Source organism: Grammomys surdaster, unplaced genomic scaffold (genome assembly GCF_004785775.1).
Source record: "Grammomys surdaster isolate TR1022 unplaced genomic scaffold, NIH_TR_1.0 125603, whole genome shotgun sequence".
NCBI classification, from domain to species: Eukaryota; Metazoa; Chordata; class Mammalia; order Rodentia; family Muridae; genus Grammomys; species Grammomys surdaster.
This window is the reverse complement of record NW_021620446.1, coordinates 771,305-791,426: the sequence shown is the minus strand read 5'-3', so window position 1 is coordinate 791,426 and position 20,122 is coordinate 771,305. Positions and strand designations below refer to the sequence as shown.

The 20,122-nt window shown below is 49.0% G+C and overlaps 1 protein-coding gene and 1 non-coding gene across 2 annotated transcripts in view; one reads left to right on the top strand and one right to left on the bottom strand.

Moving 5' to 3' along the window:
* Positions 1 to 18,474, top strand: part of Chid1 (chitinase domain containing 1) — a 39,450-nt gene extending 20,976 nt beyond the window's left edge. The window contains exons 9-13 of the mRNA XM_028786996.1: positions 4,155 to 4,256; positions 5,503 to 5,658; positions 17,113 to 17,193; positions 17,365 to 17,407; positions 17,632 to 18,474. Coding sequence (XP_028642829.1) covers positions 4,155 to 4,256; positions 5,503 to 5,658; positions 17,113 to 17,193; positions 17,365 to 17,407; positions 17,632 to 17,730 — 481 coding nt within the window. The 3' untranslated portion in view covers positions 17,731 to 18,474. The remainder of the gene's footprint in view (positions 1 to 4,154; positions 4,257 to 5,502; positions 5,659 to 17,112; positions 17,194 to 17,364; positions 17,408 to 17,631) is intronic.
* Positions 6,094 to 6,200, bottom strand: LOC114638515. Its single transcript, XR_003713891.1, has one exon. It is a non-coding gene; the product is annotated as a U6 spliceosomal RNA (small nuclear RNA).
* Positions 18,475 to 20,122: the final 1,648 nt, after the last annotated feature.

The window sequence follows — 20,122 nt, the reverse complement described above, 5'->3', positions numbered from 1 at the left end:
TGGGGCTAGCAACATACCATCTTAGGAACATAAGAAATACCAGGTTTGCTTCTAGCTAGCCTCTTGGGTTTCTCAAAGGCCAGTAACATACTATCCAGAATGGCAGTGAGGGGTGTGGCAAGTTAAAAGTCAGGTCAATCTCTAACCTGCCTCTCACATTTCCTTGGCCTCTTTAGCTCTTAGGGACCTCTTAGATTGATGATGAGATCACAGGAACAACCAGGCCTCGAAAGATGGGCAACGGGGACTCTTAACTGTAGGGTAAACCGGCAATACCCATTCTGTTGTCCTAGAAGAAGTAGGGACCTGGCTCACCACCCAGAGGCATAGAGGGAGGAGTCAGAGGAGGTGAGAGTCACAGGAGCAAGGGCTTAAAGCTCCAGAGGAAAGTGTGGGGCAGCTCCAGGAAGGGGTGTCTTTTAAGTCCATGTACCCTCTGTCTGGCTGTAACTCCAATACTATGTATGGCACTGCCAACTATCGATGGTGTTAATTGTAGACTGGAGGACAGAGGCACACACCCTGTGGGCTAAGGGACAGGGAGCTAAAGTTTGTGTGTTGGACTCTCCATAGTAGGAAAGGATGCTGCATTGCTGAGATAAGATGGCCCTGGGGGCATGGTTGAGAGTTGACAGCCTCACTGACCTCCTTGAGGTTGCAAGTGACAATGGGGCGAGACTGCCGGGCCCATAGCTCTCAGAGTGTTTATGAGTAGTTTCTGCAGGCTACAGCTGCACAGAGTGCACCATCTGGGCATTTTCCCTAGCTACAGGGTGTCTGGATAAAGGGCCACGTGACTGGAGGGCCGTGGCCCGGTGTCATTACAGTCCTACTCTCTGGAAAAGAAGTTCTCATTGGAAAGAAAAGGTAGCCTGGGCTATGAATATTGCCCCATTTTAGCCCTTAGTGGGCACTTCAAAGTGTCTCACTGCTGGGGCTGGACACTTTCCTTCTTTGCCATGGGAAGGGCTCAGCTGCATGGGACCTGTCCAAGACCCAGGCACTGAGTGATGTGTTTTGTTATATTGTTTTCCTCCCTCAGAAATTAATTCAGAACATGAGGTTTTCAGCATGAGCAGTAATTTCTGTTTATTGGAAGTTATGCCATGTGTGGCCTATTGGCAAGCTGTTTTTATGTCTCTCGAGCATGGACTCATTTTGTCCTGGTGCTGTGGAACAAAGAGAAACAGCTCAGTGGCCAGGCTCCCCAGGGGTTTGGGGCAGGAGCAGGGCAGGCTGGGGAGGGATGGCTCTGGTAACATCTTCTGCATAGTCTTTCTTCCTCAAAGACAGAAGGGCAAATAACTTGTTCCCAGAGAAATCTTCAAGGACATAGCCGGGAGGATGGGAGTAGGGAGGGTAGTAAGAGGCCCAGTGGTGCCCGTCTTTCCTGTTGATGGCTACCACCCTAGAAGGTTGCTGCGTTTCAGGAAAGTGTTGGCTATGTTCCTGTTTGTCTTTATCTTGTCCTATCCTGACCACTTAAGAATAAGGCCATTCTGACATATGGGCTGTTCTTAATGACCCAGCCTGTAAAATTGGGTTTCATCAGTGAGAAGCTGCATATGGGAACCTCTGAGAATAATGCATGCTTCAGGAAAGTAGTCCCCATAGGGTCCCATGGTCTTCCCAATATTTCCACCCATTCCTGTCCCTATATTCTGTCTGTCTCTCACCTTGCACCCTCTTCTATGGTATCAGAACCTCTGGCCTACCCCTTTTCTTCAGGTGCTCGCGCCTCTCTGCCCTCAGCCTTTATTATCTCCTCATCCATGTCTGCTTGGTGTCCCAGTAACACAGTGAGGACAAGTGCTATAGCAGCTATATATAGCCTGGAGGAGCTAACAGTGACCATAGGGGTCTGTGCCTAGAGACAGTGAACCTGAAGGTCAGATGACAGCAAACAACACTGTGCACTGGGGCCAGCTGTGCCTGAGCAGAGTCGTGTGATGATCAGATTTTTGTAACCCACCTTGAACTCACAGAATGCCCTCTGGCCTGCCCACTCCTCTGGATGAAGTCTAACTGATAGGTCAGCTGGTCCAAGAAGCACAACTAGTAGGGAGTACCCTTCAAAGTCTTAGGACCCCAGGCAGTGGGCAGTGCTGTTACCTCATAGATGGCACATACTGTCTACTTTGACTAGTCCTGTCTACAGTTCCCTCTGAGCTTCTGGCCTGGGGTCAGAGGGTGCTTATAGCCTGACCAGTGTGATTTAACAGAGGAAGAGGTTTTTCTGGGAGCCCTCAGACAGGATCTATGTCTCCTCCCTGTGCAAAGTAGAAAACTTCTATGCAGATTTATCCTGCCATTGGGAGAGGCCTGCTTTTCTTCCCCTTCAGTGTCTGGGGGTTGAGTAACACTGCTGTAAGTCTTCAGGGACAAATATTCTTCCTCAGCCTTGAGTGAGGCCACAGGTCCCTGTGTGGGACTTCACCAGATGTAGCTACTCTGCTTAGAACTTTCTAGTCCCCAGCAGCCTCTTCTTGCCCAAAGGCTTCAGCCACACCTTTCTGAACCTTTCTGAGCCTTCCTCCTGCACTTCTGCTGAATCCATAACACAGGTAGGACTAAGAAAGGCTGCTCCATGCCGGGCAGTGGTGGTACACACCTTTAATCCCAGCACTTGGGAGGCAGAAGCAGGCGGATTTCTGAGTTTGAGGTCTACAGAGTGAGTTCCAGGACAGCCAGGGCTATACAGAGAAACCCTCTCAAAAAACCAAAAAAAAAAAGAAAAGAAAGAAAGGCTGCTCCTGCCAGCCTCTAGCTGCAGCTCATGCCTTTCTTCATGAGCCATCAGATCTAGAAGAGTATGGCCTGACATACTAGGAGGCTGTAAACATTGGCGGGTTCTTAGATGAGGGTCTCACCTAGGAGCAGGCAAGCCTTTGCCACAGGAGCCTATTTTAGTTACTATTGTATTGCTGTAAAGAGATGGCATGACCAAGGTAACTCTTATAAAAGAAAGTCCTCTCCTGTATTTTTTTTATTGGATATTTTATTTATTTACATTTCAGATGTCATCCCCTTTCCTCATCCCCCCACATAAACCCCAAGCCATCCCTCCTCCTCCTTTTTGCTTTTATACCATTTTAATTTCATGCAAGCCTTTAATTGGGGGCTTGCTTACAGTTTTAGGTTAGGCCGTGATCATCATGGTGAGAAGCAGACAGTTATGGAGCTGGAATAGTATCTGAGATCTTTATATCCTTACCCATAGGCAGAGGTGGGGAGCAGGGACTAGATCTGGTATCAGCTTTTGAAACCTCTTAGCCCACTCCCAGGGACACCCCTCCTCAATAAGACCACATCTCCTGATCCTTCCCAAACAGTTCAGCTAACTAGTGACTAAATAGTCACATGAATGAGCCTATATAAGAGCGAACCCTTCCTTCTCTAAGGACACCACAGAGCCCTTATCATGTTTCTAGAGTGAATGTTTGGGCCCCATTGAGAGCAGAAATAGAAAGAACTGTTATATTTCGGGACCAAGATAATGTATTTATGAGGCCCAGGCCCTGGGGACACGGGGATATAGTTCAGCCATCTCTGGACAATTGGGATCTCCATGAGGCTGTCCTCTTCTATATGCTCCCACTATGGAATGGTTCCGGAGCAGGGCTGAGGGCCAGGTAAGCTGTGCGGCTCTTACCCCTCATTCTCTCAGAACCTTCCAGGGGCAAGGAAAGAGGGACATCTCTGTTTGACTTCAGCCCTCATCCTAGCACCTAGAGTATGTATGAGCCCAGCCAAATAGCACACTGCCCCCATCCCTGAGGGAAAATAGCCTAGGGTCCTCCTAGAGCAGCAGTTCTCAGCTTTGGGTTGTGACCCCATGGGGGTGTCAAACAACCAACTTTTTCATGGGGGTCACCTAAGACCATCAGAAAACACAGGTATTTACATTATAATTCATAACAGTAACAAAATTACAGTTATGAAGTAGCAACCTAAATTTTATAGTTGGAGGTCACCACAACATGAGGAACTGTATTAAAGGCCCACAGCATTAGGAGGGTCGAGAACCACTGTTTTAGAAGGAGAAGAAGGGGTATAGGCTGGGAACCCAGACAGCATGCTTGTTTTGACTCTGATTGGGGAAGGCAGCCATCCATACATAGTAACTCAAAGTAGGTATGCTTGTCTTGTCACAGGACTGACCAGCTGGGCATGTTTACACACAAGGAATTTGAGCAACTGGCCCCCATACTAGATGGCTTCAGCCTCATGACATATGACTACTCCACATCACAGCAGTGAGTATGGGCTGCTAGGGCGCTGTAGGTACAGTGGGTCTTCAGGAAGATACAGCCTGCACCTTGGTCTCTCAAGCAGACCTCTGCCTGTGGGCTCTGTGGCTCAGCATAAATGGGCAGTCACTTTCCTTGCACCTGAATACTGCCAGATGGAAGCTAATGGTGTTCCTGCCCTGTTCTCAGGAGAGCTGACTCTTTGAGAAGTCCCTGCCTGGGTAGAATAGTAAGCATAGTCTGTCTGCCACTTCTGTTTTCCTTGGGCGTTGGACGCAGCTGCATGTCTGCTGATCCTTCCTTGCCCAGTATTTTAGACCTGTTCCTACTGCTCCAGGGATGGGGAGGTTACAACTTAGTACTTTGCCCCATGCAAGACACCTGTGGGTCCTATCAAAAGGCGCTAAGGCCACTTTGCCTACAGTACTTAAATGATGTTTCTGGTTCAGCCCCTTAAAAAAAAAATTGTGATATATTCACTGTCTCATTTTTCTAAGATTTATCTTGTAATTTTTTAATTATACATGTATATGTCTTGTGTGGGGGGTATAAGCATGTGTGTGGGCTCTCAAGGAGGCCAGAGCTGTTGGATCCCCTGAAGCAGGAGTTCCCACCATGTGTGAGCCTGTGTGTAGGTGCTGAGAACTGAACTCAGGTTCTCTGCTATCTTTCCAGCCCAGAGAATAGGCCCTCACTCTGTATCCCAGACTGGTCTGAACTCACTTTATAGCCAAGGCTGGATTTATACTTGTAGCAGGTGTGTGCCACAATGTTCAACTTCTTCCCAACTCTTTTTTTTAATTTGTTTATTTTTATTTTATGCACATTGGTGTTTGTATGTATGTCTGTGTGAGTGTGTCAGATCCCCTGGAATAGGGACAGTTGTGAGTGGTCATGTGGGTGCTAGGAATTGAACCCAAATTCTCTGCAGGATAGCGCTGCCATCTCTCCAGCCCCCACCCCTCACCCCCACCCCTGGAGACAGGGTTTCTCTATGTAGTCTTGGCTGTCCTGGAGCTTACTATGTAGACCAGGCAGGCCTTGAGCTCATAGAGATCTCCTGCCTCTGCCTCCCAGGTGCTGAGTTTAAAGATGTGTGCCATTACACCTGGCTTCACAATTCTTGAGAAGTATTTGCCATAACATTGAAGGAAATAGGCCCAAGTAGATAACCTAGAGGACCAAACTAGAGTCAGACACAGGACTTCCTGCCTTTTTCTCAGAGTGGCTCCATTTCCCATTGAACTTGCAGGCCTGGCCCTAATGCTCCATTGTCATGGATTCGAGCCTGTGTCCAGGTCCTAGACCCCAAGTCACAGTGGCGAAGCAAGATCCTCCTGGGATTGAACTTCTATGGCATGGATTATGCAGCCTCCAAGGATGCCCGTGAGCCTGTCATTGGAGCCAGGTGAGCCCAGGGCACTCCTGGTCACATTGTAGGTGTGGCCAGTCATAGAAATGTGGGTTTCAATCCCTGGCAAGGGAGGGGAAAGTTGGAGCTGAGGAGGTTAGGGGTAGCTCCTTTTGGGTTTTTGGTCTGTGGAGTCTGAGACACAGGTTGGGTAGAAAGCTCCAGTCCTCTGTTGGACACACCCCCAGGCCCATGAGGGTTATCACTTCACCCGTAGTGTTGATGCCTCAGCCGAGGTCTGCATCTATGGTTCAGTTGTTCTGCTATAGGGGAGAGGGTTGGACGTGGCTGGCTGGGTTTGACATGGCTTTACGTAGTTCTTCTGGGTGGCACCCATGTCAAGTGGACTTGGCCAGGACTGGCTCTTCCTTTTGGGCCCCATCATTTCCTCCACTGAGGGTCTCCTCCGGTGTCTTTGGCTGTGTGTTTTTTTTTTTTATGGAACGCTTCACGAATTTGCGTGTCATCCTTGCGCAGGGGCCATACTAATCTTCTCTGTATCGTTCCAATTTTAGTATATGTGCTACCGAAGCGAGCACAGCTGTGTGGTTTTAATAGTGTGTTTTAAAGTACTGCTTCTACTTCCTCCCTGTGCTTTTCCTGTGTACAAATCTGACTGTTCCCTTCTTCAGTGCTAGCTGTTGGGTTTCAGCAGTTTGATAACTTCAATCTGACACCTGTGCTCAGTGTTCATTGATCTCTCCATGGGCTGTGTGCTCACTTTTTACCACGTTTGGGGCATTGAGTAGTTTCCTCCTCTGTTCCCTCAGATGTGTGGTGTGTGCTGGCCTGGGCTCCTGAGATGTGTTTTTCTTTTGATTTTAGTTGTTTGCTGTTGCTGTCTCGAAGCAGGCTGTTTTCTTTCCCAGTCCCTCCTGGCTGTTAACCCCACCTGGGTTCTTTTCATCTCACATCTACAAGCTCTCTAGTTCATGATTCACCTCTCTGTGGATTCAGTTGTGCTGCTGCTCAAAGTCTCCCTCTGTAAGTTCTGACATCAGTGCTGGCTAGCCTCCACAGGTGACGTCTCCCTCAGTGAGGGAGTGAGGCTGCTGTAGAGCCCCTCTGAGGGCATTAGATGGTGTGAAGTTCACTATTGAGTGTTAGATAGTTTAACATTCTCACAAATCTGGGGCCTTTGTTCTGGGTTGGTTACTTAGAATCCTGACTAGGCATTATGGTAGATACCTTTAATTACAGTGCTTGGAAGGCTGAGACAGGTTGATTTCTGTGAGTTTCTTTTTTTTTGGGGGGGGGGGGAGTTTCGAGACAGGGTTTCTCTGTGTAGCCCTGGCTGTCCTGGAACTCACTCTGTAGACCAGACTAGCCTCGAACTCTCGAACTCAGAAATCCGCCTGCCTCTGCCTCCCAAGTGCTGGGATTAAAGGCGTGCGCCACCACTGCCCAGCTTCTGTGAGTTTCAAGACAGCCTGTGTATCAAGTTCCAGGCCAGTCAGGGATGCATACTGAGATCTTGTTTCAAAAAAAATAAGAAGCATTTAAGCTACCCACTTTCCCAGTGACTTTCCATGGAGAATGGTATCTAGAAACAGAGATTGGGTATTTTTGCCCACTGGTATAGTCGTTTCTTTCCGATCCCTAGATGGGCACATTCTATGGAAAGTGCCATGTGTGGATCACCCAGGGAAAGTGAGTAGAGGCCAGGCTGTCCACCTTGTAGTGAGTGCTGATGTTCTGTTCAATCTACGCTTCAAGGTTCTCTCCACCTTGGCCCCAAGACAAAGCCAGAACTGAATAAGATTTATTCGGCCCTTAGCTAAGCTTGTAGTGGATAGAAAGATTGGGACTCGTCTCTGTGGCCCTGGTTGTTTGTAATCAGTGGAGGTATACTCATCAGAGCCGAGATCACCTCTCATTCAGTTCTTCCATTGGTCCTTCCAAGGTGGTGCATTAGGGTGGGCCATGCTCCAAAGCCATTGATGTGAATTCTGTCTTCCCTACACGTCTACACTCTTCAGTACCCACACAGCTTATTCCAACATCTGGGGTTCATCACAGACTTGAGTTATAGCTGTTCTAGCCCACAGTGCAGCTAGCTTGTTTTGTCATGATCCTTGGTCTAACAACAGACAAGGGAGGTTTACTGACTGAGAAGGACCTAACACGGGGCAGACAGGGTAGGAAGCTATTAAGGCTTTGGGGGCCACCCACTGTTTTCCAGGAGACTGTTGAGGATCCTGTCAGCCTCTCACAGCTATGTCCTGTGCCTGAGGATGTGTGCAGCAGAAACTAGACATGAGGCTGCCATGGTGAAGGCTCCTTCTGCTCCACTCGGGAGCACACATACCCACACGAGCTGTTCTTAGTCTCCTGGCCTTTCAGGATTTGCCCAGCTAGGGAAGGAAGAGTGTACCTCTCAATCCTCTTCTTACTAATGGCTCCTCTGGGGCAAGATGAGGGCATGCATGCTCCAACCTGGACATGGGCCTACCCAAGGGAAACAATTAGATGGAGAAAGTAGCTTCCCTGGGGCTAGGCCTGGCAAGCTCATCACTTTTGCCAGCCTGCCCATGCAGAAAGATGCTGCCTGCCCAACCTCACCTTGTCAGGGCTGCAGTATAGATGCCCATTCAGCAGGGACACTTACTTCCCCAGGACTGAAATAAATAACCAGCCGGACTTCCATGGTTATCCATGGCTATAGAACCAGGCAGCACTGACCCTGCCTCTGGTACGTATCGAGGAGTATGTGCTCCTCACCTTAGCCCTGGCCTGTGGGGCTGACCTGCCAGGAGAGACCTAGGAGGACACAACAAGAATGTCCCACAGGCAGCCGGGCAGTGGTGACGCATGCCCTTAATCCCAGCACTTGGGAGGTAGAGCCAGGCGGATTTCTGAGTTCCAGGCCAGCCTGGTCTACAGAGTGAGTTCCAGGACAGCCAGGGCTACACAGAGAAACCCTGTCTCGAAAAACAAAAACAAACAAACAAAAAAAAGAATGTCCCACAGGTACTGCTGCCTGCTGGCAGTTTGCTGCTTGGTGACTGCTAGAGCCTTTCCTTGGCAGATCTCTGGCTCAGGACTCCTGAAGCTTTCCTGAGTGAACACAGCTCCTGCTACTCAACTGTCACTAGGCTTTCAGATCCACAGAATGCTCTTCTAGACCCCACCTCAACCCCAGTGACATCCGACCTCTCCGTGCAGACAAGCTTCCTATGCTTCCTCCTTACTTCAACCTGATTTCTGGAAGTACCTGTGCTTTCAGCTCAGAGCCTTTTCTTGCTCCCTGCTTGCACCTTCTGCTGTTGGCACCATTCTGTTTCTTACTGATATCGCTGTCAACTGCAGTTGGTCCTATGCCTTGGGTAAAGCAAATTACTGCTCCCAGCCCACCCTACACACTGTAGATGCTGCTGGGTGACATCTTTCATAGGGTCCCCTCTCAAGCCTTGTCTTTCCAAAGTGAAGAGCTCTCATTCCTTCATCCTGTTTGTCTCCTCCCATGGGGATGTGTGCAGAGCAGGTGGCAAGACAGGATAAATTCAGTACTTTGGTTCTTCTTTGTCTCTGATGCCAAAATTCACAGAAATGACCAGTTTTCTTCCTGATCTCATTTTTATTACTTATGTTTTCCATTGTTTTAGAGACAGTCATACTCTGTAGTCCAGGCTGGCCTAGAATTTACTGTCCCAGAACTTACTCTGTAGCCCAGGCTGGCCTCAGTCTCATGATAATCCTCCTATCTCATTGAGCTAGCTCTAGCTTCCAGATCTTATGCCCTCTATTTAGTTTGTTCTCCCAAAATTCCAAGCATCATCTGACAACCAGTGATGTGGGTAAAGGATTCCTTCCCCCTCAAGGTCCCCGCAAGTTGTCATTTTGGGCACCCTGGCTTTAAGTGGCTTTCACTGCCCAAGTGTAGACCTCAGGCATGAGCTCCTCTGCCAGAACAGTTTTGACAGCTCAGGCTTGTCAACAGTTTTTGTTTCCATAGAATGGGACAGTACTCCATGGGGGCTCTATACCAGAGACTTGAGAAACTCCCAGAGGAGGCTTTGCATCTGCTGAGAAGCCAGTAGAGATCCACCTTGAGCTGTGAGAGACCTGTAACCCTATGGAGCCTTGATTGTCTGACCAAAGGTTTTGTTGTTCCCAGGGCAGGTTTAGGGGTGCCTCTGCCATCAACCATCTCTTCTCAGCAGATCTGGGCATTGGGAAGAGGGGAGTCCTGCCAGAGCCGTACCCCTGGCAGGCCTGGGGCTGGCTTCAGAGCCCTATACAGATCTAGGAGGTTCCAAAGAAGAGCCTCTTAAATACAATTTGAGCCCAAAACTGGCACTGTGTAGGGGTAGCCAGGTATACAGTGTATAAGGTGTCTTCATACCTAGATCCCAGTGAGTGTGCTCAGCCCACAGGCCTGCACATGCCCTGTTTTCAATGATAGGTCTTGAAGAAGCACCAGTTCTAGCTGTAGTGCTTTCTTTGATTAGCTTTGGCCATGGTAGATACAGGTAGCAGCATAGCAGGTCAGGCAAGTCTATCATCTGCACCTGCTGGCTTTACTCAGTGTTAATCCTCACACTCTGGAAGCTGTACCCCACTGAGCATCTCAGTTCTTCTTCTGAGGATGCCAAACCTCACCTCGCCTTGTACCCTTCCTGGGACAGCAACCATTTGACATTGCCAACATCATTCTTCCTTCTAGGGCTCAACCCTGCCTGCTGGTCACTCACCAAGTTCCCTTATACTTGTATATGGAATCAAAGGGCCTCTCATAGACAGGGCCTCTCACAGAAAGGTTTCAATTGACTTTTTTTTCCCCCAAAGCAGAATTCCAGGTTGATGGCACAGGGTCATGGGTCATAGTCTCTTCCATGTTGTAGTGCAACCCCTCTGGTGGGGCTGAATGCAGTTAAGAGAGGTAGCTGTGAGACAAGCAGACCTGCCCTGCTGGCAAGGCCAGCTGAAATCCCCAATGCCCCCAGACCAGGCACAGCATGGTGAGGAAGGTGTTAGGGGGCTTACTGACTAAGGTCTAACTGCTCCTCAAGAACACAGCTTAGCAGGATGCAGCCCCTTCATATCGGTTACCACAGGTACCTCCATTGATGGCCCCATGGGGCAGATAATGACCTGGTGTGAGATACAGGTGAACTTCTTAAGCTTCTTAGAATTTAGTTGTGTACCCCTCCTTTTAAAGATTTACTTATTCTTATGTACACTGATGTTTTACCTGCATGTGTGTTTGTGCAAAGGTACCAGATCTTCTGAAACTGGAGTTACAAACAATTGTGAACTGCCATGCGGGTGCTGGGAATTGAACCCGTGTTCTTAACCACTCAGCCATCTCTCCAATCTTTCAGTTGCCATATTTGTAAAAATCCAAGCATGGTCTCAGGATGATCTGCCACCCCATCTCAGCCTCTAGCACAGAGCCCTAGTCCTCTCCAAGACAGACATGGTTCAGCCACTTAACCATCTGCTCAGCTGTATATGGAGCCATGGCCCTGTGATAGGGGAATTGGCCAGCTCACTCACGCCGGTGGCTGTGATCTGTTTGCCTCTACCAGCCAAGGAGACCATCTGTGTCTTTCCTATGGTAGGATCTGCAGAGTGGCACCCCTTATTGGTATGACCATGGCTCCTAGTGAAGCTCTGGATGGCCTGCTCATTGCCTGTCTTTAGAGTTATGGCACCTCACAATAGCAGAAACAGGTTCAGGATGCCTGTCCTGGTCTCCTCACTTGGCTGACTCAGCATAATTAAGCTGATTAAGCATCATAGTTAAGCAACTGCACATATGTGGGCTCTCATGGACTTACCGGACAACTACCTCCTCCCTTCTGCCCCCTGAAAGGTGAACTCACTTGGGCTGTGTCCTCTGACTCCGCCCTCCCACCAGGCTGTAGAATCATCCTAGTGATGACCCGCAGTTTGCTTAGTGATCTGACAAATGAAAGCCAACTGGCCAGGAAGAATGTGGGATCCTTCTGGCATGGGCTGTTGATGCTCCCAACATGGTGATGCTGTAATTATCCTGTGATACATGTGGAAGCCATCATGGTCCAGGCAGTCTGTGAAATGGAGAGCCAGCTTGGTGCTAGTGAGCATATCTACCCTGTTCCTCTTTACCCTGTAATTCCAAGGCAAGTTCCATCATCAGTACAGTCGATAACTTTGTGTTCTGTGGTGAGAAGCCTCTAACTATGGCAAAGACAGAAACCACATGAAGATGGGGCCCAGCGATGTGGTCCTCATTCCTACCCAGCCTGTGTGTGCATCTCACCCTAGATAGTCCAAGAGAGGTCCTGAGCCACTTCCTCTGAGTCCCTCCTTACTCAGCCCCAGCTAGCTCTGTGCATGTCATCACGTCCAGAACATTCTGACCAAACCGCTTATACAGCCCTGCCTTTTGTTTTGTTTAACTTTTATTCATTTACTTTGGGAGTTTAAGCACACACATGCCACGCACTGTTGTGGAGGTCAGCAGAGAGCAACATGCAGAAGTTGGTTCTCTTCTTTCACTGTCTGGGTTCTGGGGATGGAGCTCAGGTCATCGGGCTTATGGCAAGCACCTTTACCCACTGAGCCACCTCACCAGCCCTGCTTTGTTTCTTAAATTAATTTTTAATTTGCTTTTGTTTTTGACTGTATGTATTGGGGGAGCTGTATATGAACACAAGTGTCAGAAATATCAGATCCTCCTGGAACTGGAGTTACAGCAGGTTGTGTGACTCACCCAGTATAGATGTTGGGAACTGAATTTGGGTCCTTTGTAAGAGCATGTACATTCTTACCTGCTGAGCCACCATTCTAGCCCTGGTTTTTGCTCTATTTTGTTTTGTGTTTGTTTGGGTTTTTTTTTTTTTTTTTTGAAACATAGTTTCTCTGTATAGCCCTGGCTGTCCTGGAACTCACTCTAGATCAGGCTGGTCTTGAACTCAAAGATTCACCTACCTCTACCTCATGAGTGCTGGGATTAAAGGCATGTGCCACTACTGCTAGCTTTCAGGCCCTATGTTTTTCAAGTAAATTAAAAATAAATTTTAATGTATATATTATATATCGATCTTTTCCCCTTCTTGTCCTCACCTTCCTTTTCCTCACTCCTCCCTGCCTTTAGTCTCTTGTGTCCTCTAGACAGTTGACTTCCACTTTCATGTCATATGTATATATGTGTATACACACACACACACACAAGTAAAATTAGGAATCACAAGAGAAAACATAATACTTGTCTCAAATTGACTTAATTCACTAATATGATTATCTGATTATACCCATTTTTCTGCAAATGATATGATTCATTCTTCTGTTTGACAGCCATGATTTTTAGGAGCCCTCTTGAGCAGATCCAAGAAAAAGGCTTTCTATCACCTGCCAGCCTGACACTGGCCTCACTCAAGGCCTTTCTAGAGTTGGCCCTCAGCTCAGATGTCATGTGAGGGATACCCTAGGGAGATGATGAGGCTCCCTCTTGACTGAGCTTGCAGTGCAGGATTTGATCTTGGGCAGGTCAGGGTAGTGGAAATGCCCGACCTTCTACCTTGTAGGATGACTCCAACCTAGCCTTAAAAGACTTATTTATAATTTTTAAAAATTGTTTTATGTGTGTGGATGTTTTGCCTGCATATATGCTAGGTACCACATGCCCACCTGGTGACCACAGAGGCCAGAAGAGAGCACGCACTAGATCTCCTAAAATGGAGTTACAGACAGTTGTGAGTTGCCATGTGTATGCTGAGAATTGAACCCAGGTCCTTGCTCATAACTGCTAAGCCATCTTTCCAGCCCCCTATTTATTTATCCTTATGTGTATGCGTGTTCTGTCTACATGCCTGGGGCCCAGAGAGGTAAGAAAAGAGATCCAAAGTTCCCAGAGTTATGAACAGCTACTGTGTGAGTACTAGCAACCAATCTTGGGTCCTCTGCAGGAGCAGTAAGTGCTCTTAACTGCTGAGCTCTCTGTCTCTCTAGCCTGTCCCAGCACAGCTTTTGTTGGTACTGACCTGGCAGTGTGTCTGGATGTAGCCAGTTCCTCGTGGAACTCTGGGTTTAGTGGGATGTCAGATATAAAGGACCAGGGCCTCAATGTCAGCTGTGTGGGGTTGTGACCTTGATCTGAGTTGTTACTCTAGGCCCTATCATGGAGGCTGAGGGTCCTACTGCAGATTTGGTCCAGTCTCTCAGCAGTTTTGTCCTCTGTCCCTGCCTATGAATCACAGTTGACTCATTAGGCTCTGAGAACCTTCTTATCACTGGAAACAGGTAGGACACCCTCTGTCACTGGTGCTTTAAGCTCCTCTGGAAAGCATCTAGGTGGGTTCGCTCATGGCGCTGTCAACATTCCTGACTCTTTCATCTGAGGCCTCATATCATGTACATTACTCACCCCACATTGCAGAGTGTGTAAAGTAGTGTATTCACAGTTATATAACCCTTTCCAACTCAGAGACATTTCATTACCCCAAAAGAAGCCTTTTACCCTTTATAAGTCATGCCCCTTACAAGAGGTCCTATTGACCTCTACCCTGGATCATGTCCCTGAGGGTCAGGTGTCTGTTGAGTTACATGAAATAGATTCATTCACTATGTAGTTAAGTTTTCTTAGCTGAGGGAAATGCCTACTCCTCAATTCTTCCTTACAGTGGATGTTGTGTCTCCGAGCTGGCCTGAACCCCTAGACTTAGATGATCTTTTTGACTACAGACATTCCAACCTCTTCTGTCCTACGGACTTATATACCTTCCTGTACTTCACGTGAAGCCCATGACCAGCTCTCCATGCATTGCTCCTCCATGCCATCCTTTGGGCTTGTTTAACTTTTCTCTATCTCCCCTCCTCTCACAAGGCCCCTTACCCCATCACTGCATGTTCCCTGTCATCTGCTTACTTATGCCTCATCTCAGAAAGGTGGGGTGGCCCTTGCTGTTGTGCATGGCAACCAGGCCCTCGGTGGAGCTTGCCCTTCACATGATGCTCCACAGGAGTCACATAAGCCCCAGAGGGCTCCAAGGCCAGGCCTTGGGTTTTGCTGTGCTTGGGAGTTGAAGTGTCCTGCACCCAACCAGACATCTTCAGACTGACTTCTGTAACAAGGTATTGTGAGGGGGCTAGAGCAGAGGATGCACAGAAAGCCCTTGGCTAGTGCAGCTATACCTGGTTCCCAAGGCAGCCATACTTAACTCTTCTCCACACCTTCCCCTGCCTCTCAATTCTTTGTCTTCAAAGCTTGCTTAGAGGAGCAGTCCCTAGGGTTCATGCTGTAGGGAGGCATAGGGTCCTCCTATTCTGATCAACACCTGCTCCCATAGGATCAAGCATGGAAACACACACACACACACATACACACACATACACACACACACACACACACACGCTAGCTGAGGATAACCCAGTTCTCTAGAGTATATTGACTAAGAGGCAGCAGGTCTTGTAGGTGTGGCCACAAAAGCCAACATGAATAATGGTGTATATGGCCACAGGCCCAAAGGATCCCAACCCTATAGCCTCTGTCTCATGCCCATATCTCAGGTTCTTTCAAAGAGCATCTCAGCTGACATTAGGTGGAAAGCCAGAAACTGTTAGTACCTTCAGTGGCATTTGAATCAGGTGGCCCAGTAGTATCTGATGATCCTCTTCGTGGAGTGATGTTTCCTGGGTACTCCTGAATAGTTACCTGGGTGGATATGTTTCAGATGGGACCAGTTGAGGACCAAAATGGCGTGGTGCTGCATAGAGGACAAACTAAGCAAATGTCCATAAAACCATGTGTAGTAACACAGGCCTGTGATCTTAGCACTCAGAGGAAGAGTGTGAGCTTGAGTGTAGCCTAGGCTACATAATGAGACCATCTCCAAAAATAAGTGCCCACAGAACCATAGTGTAGGGTAGTTCTTTTTTTTTTTTTTTTTTTGGTTTTTCAAGACAGGGTTTCTCTGTGTAGTCCTGGCTGTCCTGGAACTCACTCTGTAGACCAGGCTGGCCTCGAACTCAGAAATCCGCCTGCCTCTGCCTCCCAAGTGCTGGGATTAAAGGAGTGCGCCACCAACGCCCGGCGTATAGGGTAGTTCTTGCCACACTGTAGAGACGACTGCACTCAGGGTAGATAATGCCATGTGCGTGGAGGTGCTTCAGTGTCTTGCATCAGCTCTGAAGGCTGGGTGCCACTGCCACACCTTTCCAGTACTTCACCTGCCTTCATTTGCTGTGGTCTGCGTGTGGCCACTGAGGAACCAGCCTAATTCAGAGTTGGGGTATTGTTTGAGAGAAGGGACAATAGTGCTTTCCTAAGCATGGGAAGGTGGAACTGTGACCACAAGTTTGCAAAGAGAGTTCAGCTTGGGCTGAGAGGTGGCTGTGAGCCAGACTGTCTATTCATAACTATTCGTTCCCTACTCACCCTGCCTTCTTCCTTCTCCTGACTTATTGGTATATTGGAGACCTCATATCTGTACAGTAGCTCCTACTCCATGTTCCATGAGGCCAGGGCCATTCTCCAGAGCTTGATACTCTCTGGAGCACTGCTGGACAAGATGACAGTTGTTTAAGTCTCCAAGATACCTTGGGGGCTGCTGGGACTCAGCACTGTACCCTCCTTTTGTCAGGAGCCTAAGACAACTACAACTCAGATCTAGAAGGCAGCTCCTTTGCCGGAGGATCCCATACCTAATCCACCAGGGTGCTGGAGCCTCTGCTGCCCACTGTGCCTTCTCTCAGAGCCCTGACTAATAACCCTGAAGACACTCCAGGCTACAGCTGCCTGTACCCACCCTCCCACAACAGTTCTTGGTTGTGCTGCTGGATCAGGGAGGCCTGTACCTGCAGACTCCCAGATGCAAACAGGACATTCTCCCAGACCATCTATTAACATACTTTTGGGCATTTTGGTCTTTATCTGGGAGGGACACTGTTCTGGTCTCAGATGTACAGCATGTGATTGGCTATGTGCTGTGGGTCCTCCCTGCATTGATGGAAACTGCAGTCTTGGACCAAGCAGTTGAGAACAAGCCTTTCTTCAGGAAGGGCAGCACTACTGCAGCTCTGGAAATGAGGCAGGCAGCAGTGTTCACCTGGGGAAAGGAAAGCCTGGGACACTCAGCCTATCAAAGCCAATGTTTCTGCCACTGTCCTGGCAAAAGCCCTGTCCTTTCATCCTTGGCCCACAGCTTGGTGGAGCAACTGAAGTTTATCTCAGGGTAGAGCAAGGTCAGAGCAGAGCATCAGGTGGTCTGTCCATTGGCTCCCCCAAGTAGGATCACAAAAGGTGCTGTTTTCTAGTGCAGGACTTGTGTACAGTGGGACTTCAAGGTTTGACCACCCAAGCTTACTGGCTGAACATAATACAAAGTGCTGCTGGCTCACTGTGAACCTTTAAGAACAATGTATTGCTCACTCTTTCTGTAATATCCATAGCCACATAGAAGCTGGGGCTTAGGGGTGGGCTGAGGTATGTGGCTAGCTCTCACACTCATAACCTGATCTCTCTAGGTACATACAGACGCTGAAGGACCACAGACCCCGAATGGTATGGGACAGCCAGGCTGCGGAGCACTTCTTTGAGTACAAGAAGTGAGTGATTTGTAGCCTACCAAGTTGGAGGCAGGAAGCCTTGTGGGGAGGACAATGAAGAGGGAACAACAGGGGTGGGAAACAGTGAGGGGCCAGGACTGGTGGACCTTCACCCTGATGGAAGGAGAGTGTAGCCAGAAGGCAGGGCTCACGGTCCCATTTCTCCTGCAGGAATCGTGGCGGGAGGCATGTTGTCTTCTACCCAACTCTGAAGGTATGTGCCATGTGCTTTGGCTGTCAACTATAATGCTGTGGTGGGAGTGAGTTTTGGCCAGATGACATCACTGTTGTCAGTACTTGCCATCTGCATTCGAGGTCTGTCCTGTGGGCTTGATTCCAGGCCACACACTGCCCCCATGTCTAGGGTAATTTGGGGTATATTGTGGGGGCAGTGAGGAAGTGGGTGGAGCAGGTGCCCACACTTCTGTCTGCCCCCAGTCTCTGCAGGTGCGGCTGGAGCTAGCCAGGGAGCTGGGCGTCGGGGTCTCCATCTGGGAGCTGGGCCAAGGCCTGGATTACTTCTATGACCTGCTGTAGGCTGGAAAGCAACCCCCAAGTGACTGGACTTTTCTAAGCCATGGAGTGACTGGTGAAATATAGGCCTCTTCTCTGTTTACCGTGAAACAGCTGCTATGGTCCTCAGCAGGGTCCACATGCATGGGTGTTTCCTGGTCCAGGATAAGAATTGGGATCCTTTCTACTCACTACTCACTGCTGCCTGCTGTGGGCCAGGTGAAAACACAACTCCCATCCCCTAGGACAGCCTGGCTCTGGGCTCAGGGCTCTTGAGTGCTTTGCAAGGCCTGTGTAGGATGTGGGTTTGGAAGATGTGAACAATCACAGGCTCTTCTAGGCAGCCCTTCTTAGCATCACCCTAAACCCTGACAAAGGCAGTGCAGAGGGCCCTGCTTTCATACTATGATCACCTACCTACCACAAACACAGGTGTATATTCATGGTGCCCGATACTTGGGGCAGGTCCTACACCTATCCCCACTGGGCTTGATGTGACCAGGTTGTACAATCATATTGGAAACTGGCCCAGAGAAGCTGGACTTACTTCTGTGAAACACCATAGGGATAGCCCAGACTGTGTCCACCAGATAACAGGATAGGGCCTGCCTGTGGGACAGCAGTGGCACCTGTGGGCTGAGTGGGACCAGTATCATGAGATCAGAAGGGGTCTATCTATCTTAATGAACAACAACATGCTGATACAATGTTGGGAAGATGTCCAAGACTTCTGAGGCACCAAAAGGTAAAGAATGGCTGATCTACTTATTTCTTCACTCCTTCATTCCAAGTTCCCTCATCCCCTGCTGGATATGATCTCAAGGTAGTGATTTCTAGTCCTGTAGGCCCTTGGGTGGAACTTTCTAATCCACTAGCCAAGGCCTAAGCCATAGAGGTCAGAAACCTTAACTAGGACTCTGCACTGTGAGTTTCTGAGATTTGTAGCTCAGGATTCTCAGTGTTAGAAACGGGGAGGATGCTAAAACAACAGGGCCAGGCCTGACTCATAAAAGGCTGAACCTCTCCCACTTGGAATGGCTTTGGAGTGGGTAGTCCTACCTAGCCATCAGTTGAACCACCTATTGACTATAACCTACTGGTCACTCAGGTCAGTGTGGCCAAGGCCGAGAACTTGGGGTGCTGGGTCAGGGGATCCCTGAGATGGATAGACTCTGCCAACTATCTGATACCTGTAAAGGACTTGGGGGCTGTCCTGACCCTGCTAACTTTGAGGAGATATAGCTCTACAGACCTCAGTGAAGAGGCATAGCCAGGGCAGGATAAGAAGGCTGCTGTGAGGGACAGAGAGGCATCTTGACCTCCCATGCTGTAAGAAGTGGTCATCAGTGTGCTATGTGTGTCATGAGGTAGTAGGAATTGGCTGGCACTGTGGGGCCATGAAAGAGCCTGGTCCCCACACTGGCTGCCCAATGACAGAGCCTGAGTCCTTCTAGCCTTGACTCTGAGGGTTTAGCAGATGGGAGTATTCTCTGAATATAAGAAGTGAGTGATGTGGAGCTCAACTAGTTGTGGGCAGAACACTGGTGAAGGAGCAGAAGTGGGCTAGGGAACAGCCTTCTGTGAGCAGACGGCATGATCAAGGAGGCATGAGGACAAGCAGTATAGGTCAGAGTGCCACAGGCAAGGGTCCTGGTGCAGTCAAATGATGGGAGTCAATGGACCCTGGGTGAGTTCTCCAGGGCCATAGAAAAGTGAGCGACCAGCTTGGCCTCTCAATTGTTTTCCCCTCATTGGTACTGGAGGTTAACCCCAAGAACCATGCAGGGACATCCCACTGAGCAGTGACCTTCAGGTTCTGGGTTTGAGTCAGCAAAGCTGAGGTATGCAGAGGTGCTGCCCAAAAGCTGACAGACTGGTAGATAGAAATTCAGTCAGTGAAGGGCAAGGCAGTCAGTGGCTATGGTGAGCTGCTAACCATGAGCCATACATGACAGCTGCTGAGCTTGAGGAGGAAAGGGGGAGAAAGGAAAGGGCATCCTGGGATTTGAGTGGAGGTCAAAAGGGCCCAGGGTTTGAGGGTCAGCACCCCACTATACTGAGTAGAGTACAACTTCTACTCAGTTTGGCCATCTATGAGTAACAGGGCTAATTAGCAGCTTGCCTGGAGCAGGTGACTCCACAGTAACTCTGAGACTCGTCAGGGTCCTATGGCTTCTACTAGAGGGAGGGCAGTGGGACACAAGGACTCAGCCCAGAGCCAGAGAACAGGAAGGATAGCAGCAGCTCTACAGATATTTGGGTCAAATTTTCTCTAGTGCACATGACACTCAGGTGTGTGAGTCACAAGGATGACTCCTAATGAGAACTGTGTCTCAGAGTAGCCCCTCAGACAGCAGGAGGTAGAGACTGAGAGTCAGATGCCTCACAGCTCCTGAGGGTCCTGGGAGCTCATCTT